Below are 12,195 nucleotides of genomic sequence, written 5' to 3' on the forward strand. Positions count from 1 at the left end.
TAGGAACGGGCATAATTGTTACAAATTGTTTGACCTTAGTTTATCATGCAATATTTATTGTTAAACACTTTCTTTTTAAAAATTATATATTTAAGAAATTCTTACAAAGTTCACATTGAGATACACATCAAGTATAGATAGTCTTTACAATATGTATCAGGTCAAGAAAACAGCAGTGTTACACAAAGTTGCTAGGACACAGTGTATCACATATTCATGTGAAATGTACAAAATAAAAACAATTCAAAATCCCAAAATTTACAAAAGCAGCATCAATGGGGAGGGAAAAAGGCAAAAGGTAAATGGGGATGGCATAGAGTATAGGTAAACGGAAGAAACTGTGAGGGCACGCATCTCTATCAGGTAGAAATAGGAGTAGGATAATTTATTTTTGGCAAATCATCCAGGATACATATCCCAGTGTTGTACACAACCCTGACCAAAGAACTAGGGATAGGCAGAGATACAAGGATTCACATTGACAATTGAATGTGGAAGTCTGGTGAACTCCGATAGTCCAGCCACTGTTTCCAGACTCTCAAATATGTGTCTGAGAGTTGGTGTAAAAAAGCCATCGACTCCACCATATTTTGGATATGAATTATTTCCAGAAACCATTCTGAGATGGTAGGTACAATGTTGCTTTTCCAGTGTCTGAGGATCACTGTTCTAGCTGCCACAAGCAGATAACCAAGTAATGTATGTGATAGACACTTAGGGGAGCCTGGGATCATGGACGGGATCATGGACGGGGTAGGGCAGCTGGATTATTGTCTAATGTAAACCCCATGATTTTTTAATTAAAGGGATTATGGAGCACCAAAACTAGTGTATTGGCGGGCATTCCCACCATATAGGAGACCAGATTGCATCTTGAACGTTTCAGGTTTCCTTTAAAGGCTATAAACACCTTGTGGGACTTTTTTTTTTTTATTACTACATAGGCTGCATTATGTAAAAACAAAACACTTTTGCAACTGGTTGTGATTCAAATTTTTGTTTCGCTTGGATTAAGCAGCATGCATGTATTCTAGTATATAGTAGGCTGCAGACTCTTTCTTACAGACAAATCGGACAGAGAGCTGGTCTGTCAGCTCGTTCTCCAGCTGTTCCTGCGTGCCTCTAAATGATCTTCAAAGCTGAACTATGATCAAATCTTCAGCAGACGGGATTCTGCAGCCTACTATATACTTGAATACGTACAGGCTGCTGATTGCAAAATCAATAAACTTAGATGTGAGCCATATTAGGTGGATCCTGTGGGTCAGAGACACACAGGATCCGCTCTCAGTCAAGCCGTCAGTTCAGCTTAACTGACAGAATCAGCTGAGAGAACGATACAGCTTCTATGTATACAGGATGCATAGAAGCTGAATCGTAAAAAATAAAAAATAAAAATTATGAAATCAGAAAAGCGATTATAAATACAAAAAACATTGATTTAATGAAGAAAAGCTATGTACACTTTTGAGTAGATTTTTTTTAAGGGTGGTGGACAAGAATACTTTAATATATATGCAGTGTTTGATTGTTACTTACCACAAGTGCAGTCTCTTGTGATTGTGAGGACAAGTAGACATATCAAAAGGAAACCGATCTTCATCCTACATAAAAAAATAAAAAGAATCTAGTGTAAGGGATGATAACAGGTTTATTAGAATACTAATAACACTGCACAGTGAGACAACAGGAAATTATTGCACTTTGCGTTTATAAACTAATCAATTACATAGATATATACTGTAAAATCCTTGCACAATTACATAGATATATACTGTAAAATCCTTGCTTTAGAGAAATAAGAGTTTATCTCCAGCTCATCTATTATTTCTAAACTGAAAACTTATGATAGAGACAATAGGACTGAGAATTGAATGTTCTTTTTGTTATGTAAGCAATACATGGGTAGCTGAAAGTGAATCGTCTTCCATTTTAATGATGGTTTATAAATCAAATATAAAATCCAGGCTTCCTAAACAGTCAGGTAGAATGTCTGAATGCTTCAGATGAAGTATGAAATACATTCACTCTATGAAAATAAGTCTTCTATTTGAAAACTGAAATTCAACATAGTACTCTGAGCAACATTTATGTTTTTACTTCGAAAAATTCAGCAAAAATATACATGGGATTGTCAAGTATTCTTTCCATTTAAAGCTTTTCCAGAGCTCGGCACTGTAGCTGTACCACTGCAATTGTTGTTTTAGTTTAGGCTTTGTTAACATCATGTTTTTTGGCCTACGTTTGACGTATATGCCGGGAAAAGGTTGCGACATTTAGGTTAAACGTAGGCTGTGATAGATGCCCTAACAGTGGTATCCGTCACCCATAAACCATTATGTGATCCGTTAAATGAATACATCATGAACTCTTATGACCTTTTCATGATGTATCTGTTAAATGGATCCCATTATATCCTATAGGTAAAAGATTGCCTTGTTAGGCATCCGTTACAAGCATCTGTTACCCATAGGCTATTATGGAATAAGTTCAACAAGTAATTAAGGACAGATCTGTACATCACCCATAAGGTGCCAAGTTTAAAAAAACATACACTGCGCAGTATAATTTTTTTGCAAGATAGTGATGTATAAAATCTACTTAAAATAACGTTAAAAAAAGATACACCAATGTATACCAGTCCGACAGAGGCCAAATAGACACTTTTTTGGCCTCCGTCAGGGTAATGAAGTCTTAAAGACACATCTTGTGCACAGCATGAGCGTCGGGAGCTTTCCAAACCAACTCAACTCAGAACTTGAATATTCATGTTTAATTGCAGTTAAAGGGACACCCAGAGTGCAAAGCTTAAAAAAGCGCAAATATCTCATATGGTTCACATGCATTCATGTATGCAAATATTTCTTGAGATTCTCTGAAATATAGAAATGTGATATAAAATAGTGATCATAAAGGAAGACATGTTGTACACTCATTGGCGGATTATCATTAGGGTGTTTCGGGCGGTCGCCCGGGGCCCAAGGCTCCCAGGGGGCCCAAGGCTCCCAGGGGGCCCATGACCGCCTGAACCCCCTCATGCCCAGTGGCGTCGCTAGCACCGGAAGGAGCCCCGGTGCCAGGACCGCACCTGTCAGGCGAGGGGAGCTTCGCTCCTACTTAGCAGCCATGGTCTGTGCTGCTTTAGAAGCTCCCCCTCCAGCCCCCCTTCCCTGCTCTAAACATCTCTCCTCTGCTGCTAGCTGTCGGGACATGGGGGAGGGGAGACTGTCGGCGGGCTCTGTGTCGTGCTGTGAGCAGGAGAAGAGATGCAGTGAAGACATAAAAGGTAAGTGCATGTGTGTTTAATGTCCATATTCATGTATGTTTAATGTCCATATTCATGTGTGTTTAATGTGCATATTCATGTGTGTTTAATGTCCATATTCATGTGTGTTTAATGTCCATATTCATGTGTGTTTAATGTCCATATTCATGTATGTTTAATGTCCATATTCATGTATGTTTAATGTGCATATTCATGTGTGTTTAATGTCCATATTCATGTGTGTTTAATGTCCATATTCATGTATGTTTAATGTCCATATTCATGTATGTTTAATGTCCATATTCATGTGTGTTTAATGTCCATATTCATGTGTGTTTAATGTCCATATTCATGTATGTTTAATGTCCATATTCATGTGTGTTTAATGCGCATATTCATGTGTGTTTAATGTCCATATTCATGTATGTTTAATGTCCATATTCATGTATGTTTAATGTCCATATTCATGTGTGTTTAATGTGTATATTCATGTGTGTTTAATGTCCATATTCATGTATGTTTAATGTCCATATTCATGTGTTTACAAGGTGTACTTTGTGTATAATGTGCATACTCGTGTGTACTTTGTGTACTATGCATACTTTGTGTATAATGTGCATACTTTGTGTATAATGTGCCTACTTTGTGTACTTTGTGCATAATGTGTGTACTTTGTGTACTGTGCGTACTTTGTGCATAATGTGTGTACTGTGCGTACTTTGTGCATAATGTGCGTACTTTGTGCATAATGTGGTACTTTGTGTACTGTGCATACTTTGTGCATAATGTGCCTACTTTGTGTACTTTGTGCATAATGTGCGTACTTTGTGCATAATGTGCCTACTTTGTGCATAATGTGCGTACTTTGTGCATAATGTGCGTACTTTGTGTACTGTGCGTACTTTGTGTACTGTGCGTACTTTGTGCATAATGTGCGTACTTTGTGTACTGTGCGTACTTTGTGTACTGTGCGTACTTTGTGCATAATGTGCCTACTTTGTGCATAATGTGCGTACTTTGTGCATAATGTGCGTACTTTGTGCATAATGTGCGTACTTTGTGCATAATGTGGTACTTTGTGCATAATGTGGTACTATGTGTACTGTGCGTACTTTGTGCATAATGTGCCTACTTTGTGCATAATGTGCGTACTTTGTGCATAATGTGCGTACTTTGTGTACTTTGTGCATAATGTGCGTACTTTGTGCATAATGTGCGTACTTTGTGCATAATGTGCGTACTTTGTGCATAATGTGTGTACTTTGTGCATAATGTGCGTACTTTGTGTTCTGTGTGTACTTTGTGCATAATGTGCCTACTTTGTGTACTAGTGTTTAGGTAGTGTTAGCAATAGTTACGGCGCGGCAGGGTGGTGGTGGAGAAGGGGGGCCCAAGTTTGGGTAACAGCCCAGGGCCCATGGTCTTCTTAATCCGCCACTGTGTACACTTTACTGAGTAACATAGTTAAGGAGGTTGAAAAAAAAGTCCATCTAGTTCAACTTATTTTCCTGCAATGTTGAACCAGAGGAAGGGAAAAAAAACACCATTTTCCTCATTCATGTGAAAAAATTCCATTCCAACTTCAAACATAAATCCCTGAATCAACATCCCATCTCCAGTAATCTTGTACCTATAACTTAAAGAGGCTCTGTCACCAGAGTTTGCAACCCCTATCTGCTATTGCAGCAGATAGGCGCTGCAATGTAGATTACAATAACGTTTTTATTTTTAAAAAACGAGCATTTTTGGCCAAGTTATGACCATTTTTGTATTTATGCAAATGAGGCTTGCAAAAGTACAACTGGGCGTGTTTACAGTAAAAGTACAACTGGGCGTGTATTATGTGCGTACATCGGGGCGTTTCTACTTCTTTTACTAGCTGGGCGTTAGGAATGGGAGTGTATGATGCTGACGAATCAGGATCATCCACTTCTGTTTGTTAACACCCAGCTTCTGGCAGTGCAGACACACAGCGTGTTCTCGAGAGATTACGCTGTGACGTCACTCACTTCCTGCCCCAGGTCCTGCATCGTGTCGGCCACATCGGCACCAGAGGCTACAGTTGATTCTGCAGCAGCATCAGGTAAGTAGCTACATTGACTTACCTGCAAACGCCGATGCTGCTGCAGAATCAACTGTAGCCTCTGGTGCCGATGTGTCCTTGCTCGTCCGACACGATGCAGGACCTGGGGCAGGAAGTGAGTGACGTCACAGCGTGATCTCTCGAGAACACGCTGTGTCTGTGCACTGCCAGAAGCTGGGCGTTCTGAAGAGAAGTGGATGATACTTCTCGTCAGAACGCCCAGCTAGTAAAAGACGTAAAAACGCCCCGATGTAACGAACACAATACACTTTTACTTTAAACACGCCCAGTTGTACTTTAGCAAGCCTCATTTGCATAAATACAAAAATGGTCATAACTTGGCCAAAAATGCTCGTTTTTTTAAAATAAAAACATTACTCTTATCTACATTGCAGCGCCGATCTGCTGCAATAGCAGATAGGGGTTGCAAAATCTGGTGACAGAGCCTCTTTAACACTATTATTAATTTCAAGAAAGAGAACCAGGCCTATTTTAAACAATCTTTAAACCACTTTGCTGACTTGGAAACCTTTTTTCCTCTAGATCAAGTGGATGCCCACTTGTCATAGATAATGGGTATAAACGGATAAGTAGAAAGATCGCTGTAATATATACAGTTAATTCCAGAATTATTTGGACAGTGACACAATCTTCATGATTTGGGCTCTGCATGCCACCAAATTGGATTTTAAATGAAACAACTGAGATGCAATTGAAGTGTAGACTTTCAGGTTTAATCCAAGCGGTTGAACAAAAATATCCTGTGACAAGTGGCGACAAATTGTTTGCGACAAGTCATGATAACTGCCCATAGGTCCCCCATGACAAGACTGAGCACAGAAACAAGACACAAGACCTTACTGCATCAGAAAGGTCTCTCCCAGGAAAATATTTCAAAGCAGACTGGGCTTTTAAGATGTGTTCTTCAAGATTTGGTCAGGATTAACAGTGTCCTCAATGCTGAGAATTCCCAGCAGATACTTATCCATAATGCAATACCATCAGGGAGGCGTCTGATTGGCTCCAAATTTATTCTGCAGCAGGTCAACGACCCCAAACATACAGCCAATGTCATTAAGAACTATCTTCAGCGTAAAGAAGAACCTGGAAGTGATGATTTGGCCCCCACAGAGCCCTGATCTCAACATCATCGGGTCTGTTTGGGATTACATGAAGAAACAGAAGAATTTGTGAAAGCCGACATCCACCACAGAAGATCTATGGTTAGTTCTCCAAGATGTTTGGAACAACCTCGCTGCCGAGTTCCTTCAAAAACTGCATGCAAGTGTACCTAGAAGAATTGATGCTGTTTTAAAGGCAAAGGGTGGTCTCACCAAATATTGATTAGATTTAGATTTCTCTTCAGTTCATTCACTTTGAATTTTGTTAATTGATAAAAAAAAGATTGACACTTCTATTTTTTAAAACATTCTTACTTTGCAGCATTTTCCACAACTGCCTAAAACTATTGCACAGTACTGTATGTCTATAGCAGTCGGAACTCGGTTTTTAGCATAGGCATAGAGTGGAATGATAATGATTAAGCGTAGACATGGAGTTAAATGATAAAATAACTGTCTGCATACATTAAACGCAATAATAAAACAGCAATAAAAAAAGCACCCATAGTGATTACTTTAGGCATTTTGTTAGATATATAGAAGACAATGTGATTTTAGGTAGGAAACCCATCAAAAAGTGGTAAAAGAAATGCAGTTTATTAGGCTAATCTGCCCAGTAGCAGAAAGAAGGAGTGATAATCAAGTGCTACATGGTGATAATTATTTGTTTCAAGCAGTGTAAAACAATGTAATCCCCTGGAAATTGTAATAAACCAAAAGTAATTAGCATTACAATAGCATATTTTAAATGGGAATATTTTCTACTCAAATTGAAACGATGTTCTTATACAAAAAAATATTAAAAAACAGCTAACTATTGTAGTTTAATAACATACATTCCGATATTAATACATTAGTCAGATCATAGCCAAACCCTTAGTTACTGTATACAGTTAAAATAAATGCAAACTACATCACAATGAGATAGATGAATCACAATACAATCATTTGTATGTATTTCACAACTAAAATGAATGTGTCCTCCGCCACAAAAAACAGCACACTGTCAACTTCTAAAATAAAATGTGAAGGTGTATGCATCGTTAGAAACCAGAAGAAAAGCAAACAGATCCAATTCCCAGAATTCCTCCTGAAAAGCTTTGTATAATTACATTTCGTGCCCTGGAGGGTCAGGGCCAAATACCCATGAGAAGCCACAAAGCATTTCCACTAATTCCAGTCCTAATATAGGTCACTCCTTTTGGTTACTGAAAATAAGAGTGCAGTAAAATGTAACGTTTCTCTGTAGCCGCAGGAAAGCAGTTAATGGAACCCTTATCATAGAGATAGATGTGCTTTTTACCAGACGAGATATGACAAACTTGCCTTCATTTGTTTATTTCGCGGTGCTGGCTCTTTGTTTTTACCTGACAAAAAGAACTAGTAATCTTTTACAATTGTGCAATAAATTAGCAGTCTGGTGTGTTTAGAGGAATACTAAACCTAGAGATGAATGAGAAAAAAAATATCAGAAAGCAAACACAGTCAGTCTGCAATGGCTTTCGCATTCTCATTACATAAAAAAAAAAAGAAACAGCCTGGTAGAAATCCGACAGAATTTTTTTTCTACACAATGACTTTCCCATATTCCAGTTGGTGTTTGAAATATATGGGCCTAGCTAAAGTGGAAAAAGTCTTGCCTGATGCCACCTGCAGGTGGAGCAGCACGGAGAGGCATCTACTACCTTTCAGCCTAACCCTACCCTGAGTTTCAACAAAACTATTGTTCATGAGGGGGGAAAAGAGGGGAATATAAGATAATTGCCTTAAGGGAAATATAAGGTGGGAAAATAGAAGAAACAACAAGATTTTTTTTGTCCAACTGTCTTTCAATATTTCCTTTAAATAAATAGCTATAAAATCAACATGTCTTTTCCTCTGACATGATAATGAGCATGCGTGTGTAATACATGTATATACAGTTCGGTGCAGAATTATTTGGACAGTGACACAATCTTCATGATTTGGGCTCTGCATGCCACCACATTGGATTTGAAATGAAACAACTGAGATGCAATTGAAGTGCAGACTTTCAGGTTTAATTCAAGGTGTTGAACAAAAATATCCTGTGAAACGTTTAGGACTTGCAACCATTTTTCTACACAGCCTCCTCATTTCAGGGGCTCAAAAGTAATTGGACAAAATAACATTACCATAAATAAAAATATATTTGTTTAACACTTTGTAGAGAATCCTTTGCAGGCAATGACTGCCTGACGTCTGTAAACCAGATCTGGTGTTTGACTTAGCCATTGCAGAATATTCCACTTTTTTGCCTTAAAAACTCCTGGGTTGCTTTCACAATATGTTTTGGATCATTGTCCATCTGTACTGGGAAGCGACGTCCAATCAATCTTGCTGCATTTGGTTGAATCTGAGCAGAAAGCATAACCCTGAACACTACAGAATTCATCCGGCTGCTTCTGTTTTCAGTCACATCATCAATAAACACTAGTGACTCAGTGCCTTTGGCAGCCATGCATGCCCATGCCATCACACTGCCTCCACCATGTTTTACAGAGGATGTGGTGTTCTTTGGATCATGAGTCATTCCAAGCCTTCTCCATACTTTCTTCCTAGCATCATTTTGGTACAGGTTAATCTTAGTTTCATCTGTCTAAAGAATGGTGTTCTAGAACTGGGCTGGCTTCTTTACATGTTGTTTGGCAAAGTTTAATCTGGCCTTTCCTTTTTTGAGGCAGATTAATGGATTCCACCTTGTGATAATCCCTCTGTATTTTCTCCCATGAAGTCTTCTCTTTATGGTAGACTTAGATACTGATCCACCTACTTCCAGGAGAGTGTTCTTCACTTGGGTAGATGTTGTGAAGGGGTTTTTCTTCACCATGGAAAGGATTCTGCGATCATCCACCACTGTTGTCTTCCGTGGACGTCCAGGCCTTTTGGAGTTCACGAGATCACCTGTGCGCTCCTTTTTTCAAGAATGTACCAAACTGTTGATTTGGCCACTCTTAACATTTGTGCCATCTCTCTGATGGATTTTTTCATTTTTTTCGGCCTAACAATGGTCTGTTTCACTTGCATTGAGAGCTCTTTTGACCTCATGTTGTAGGTTCACAGCAACAGCTTCCAAATGCAAATGCAACACCTGGAATCAAATCCAGACTTTTTAACTGTTTAATTGATGATGGATTAATGAGGGAATAGCCCATGCAGCCCATTAAATAGCTTTTGGGATAATTGTCCAATTATCTTTGGTCCCTTGAAAAAGAGGCAGCTACATATTAAAGACCTGTAATTCATAAACCCTTCCTCAAATTAGGATGTGAATACCCTCAAATTAAAGCTGAGAGCCTGCACTTTAACCCCATATTGATTAAATAACTGAATATCCAATATGTTTTGGTGAACAGCTAAAATGCCAAAACTTTTGTCACTGTCGAAATAATACAGGACCTAACTGTGTGTGTATATATATATATATATATATATATATATATATATATATACATATACAGGGTGGGCCATTTATATGGATACACCTAAATAAAATGGGAATGGTTGGTGATATTAACTTCCTGTTTGTGGCACATTAGTATATGGGAGGGGGGAAACTTTTCAAGCTGGGTGTTGACCATGCCGGCCATTTTGAAGTCGGCCATTTTGTATCCAACTTTAGTTTTTTCAATGGGAAGAGGGTCATGTGACACATCAAACTTATCGAGAATTTCACAAGAAAAACAATGGTGTGCTTGGTTTTAACGTTACTTTATTCTTTCATGAGTTATTTACAAGTTTCTGACCACTTATAAAATGTGTTCAAAGTGCTGCCCATTGTCTTGGATTGTCAATGCAACCCTCTTCTCCCACTCTTCACACACTGATAACAACACCGCAGAAGAAATTCTAGCACAGGCTTCCAGCATCCGTAGTTTCAGTTGCTGCAAATCTACTAATGTGCCACAAACAGGAAGTTAATATCACCAACCATTCCCATTTTATTTAGGTGTATCCATATAAATGGCCCACCCTGTGTATATATATATATATATATATATATAAAAATGACTGTCAATCGACATCGATCTGGGGCTCCATGCAAAATCTCACCTCGTGGGGTATCCTTGATCCTGAGGAAGGGGAGAGCTCAGCCGAAAACTACACGGGGGGAACTTGTTAATGATCTCAAGGCAGCTGGGACCACAATCACCAAGAAAACCATTGGTAACACATTACGCCGTAATGGATTAAAATCCTGCAGTGCCCGCAAGGTCCCCCTGCTCAAGAAGGCACATGTACAGGCCCGTCTGAAGTTTGCAAATGAACATCTGGATGATTCTGAGAGTGATTGGGAGAAGGTGCTGTGGTCAGATAAGACTAAAATTGAGCTCTTTGGCATTAACTCAACTCGCCGTGTTTGGAGGAAGAGAAATGCTGCCTATGACCCAAAGAACACCATCCCCACTGTCAAGCATGGAGGTGGAAACATTATGTTTTGGGGGTGTTTCTCTGCTAAGGGTACAGGACTACTTCACCGCATCAATGGGAGAATGGATGGAGCCATGTACCGTCAAATCCTGAGTGACAACCTCCTTCCCTCCACCAGGACATTAAAAATGGCTCGTTGTTGGGTCTTCCAGCACGACAATGACCCGAAACATACAGCCAAGGCAACAAAGGAGTGGCTCAAAAAGAAGCACATTAAGGTCATGGAGTGGCCTAGCCAGTCTCCAGACCTTAATCCCATCGAAAACTTATGGAGGGAGCTGAAGATCCGAGTTGCCAAGCGACAGCCTCGAAATCTTAATGATTTACAGATGATCTGCAAAGAGGAGTGGGCCAAAATTCCATCTAACATGTGTGCAAACCTCATCATCAACTACAAAAACTTCTGACTACTGTGCTTGCCAACAAGGGTTTTGCCACCAAGTATTAAGTCTTGTTTGCCAAAGGGATCAAATACTTATTTCTCTGTGCACAATGCAAATAAATATATATAATTTTGACAATGTGATTTTCTTTTTTTTTTTTTATATAATCTATCTCTCACTGGTAAAATTAACCTAGCCTAAAAATTCTAGACTGTTCATGTCTTTGACAGTGGGCAAACTTACAAAATCAGCAAGGGATCAAATACTTATTTTCTTCACTGTATATATATATATATATATATATATATATATATATATATATATATATATATATATATATATATATATATATATATATATATATATATATATATATATATATATATATAGTGTTAAAAAAAATAGCAGTCCAACATCATTAACCTGATAAATCAATGTTTTTGGTAGAAGTGATATTTCTACATAGAAAATAATGTAATTGTAAGGCTGCGTTCACATCTGCGTCAGGGCTCGGTTCCGACGCTCCGTCGAAGCTTTATTTTGGAACGGAGCCCTGACTAAGGAAACCAGAGTTTTCCGTTTCCATCACCATTGATTTCAATGGTGACGGATCCGGTATGAATTGTTTCTATTTGTCTCCGTTGTGCAATGGTTCCGTCGTTTTGACGTAATCAATAGGGTAGTCTACTACGGTATTCATTCCGTCAAAATGACGGAACCCATGCACAATGGAGACTAACGGAAACCATTTGCACCGGATCCGTCACCATTGAAATCAATGGTGATGGAAATGGATACCTATGGTTTCCGTTTGTGTCAGTCAGGGCCCCGTTCTGACGGAAAATTTAGATGGAGCGTTGGAACGGAGCCTTGCGCAGATGTGAATGCAGTCGA

The 12,195-nt window shown here is 38.9% G+C and overlaps 1 protein-coding gene across 8 annotated transcripts in view; it reads right to left on the bottom strand.

The window, feature by feature from the left end:
• The window catches only part of IL1RAP (interleukin 1 receptor accessory protein), a 191,342-nt gene that overhangs the window by 72,901 nt on the left and 106,246 nt on the right, over positions 1 to 12,195 (bottom strand). For all 8 annotated transcript variants that reach the window (XM_075861784.1, XM_075861787.1, XM_075861780.1 and 5 more), the window contains one exon: positions 1,540 to 1,604. In XM_075861784.1, coding sequence (XP_075717899.1) covers positions 1,540 to 1,604 — 65 coding nt within the window. The remainder of the gene's footprint in view (positions 1 to 1,539; positions 1,605 to 12,195) is intronic.

Source organism: Rhinoderma darwinii, chromosome 4, assembly GCF_050947455.1.
Source record: "Rhinoderma darwinii isolate aRhiDar2 chromosome 4, aRhiDar2.hap1, whole genome shotgun sequence".
NCBI classification, from domain to species: Eukaryota; Metazoa; Chordata; class Amphibia; order Anura; family Rhinodermatidae; genus Rhinoderma; species Rhinoderma darwinii.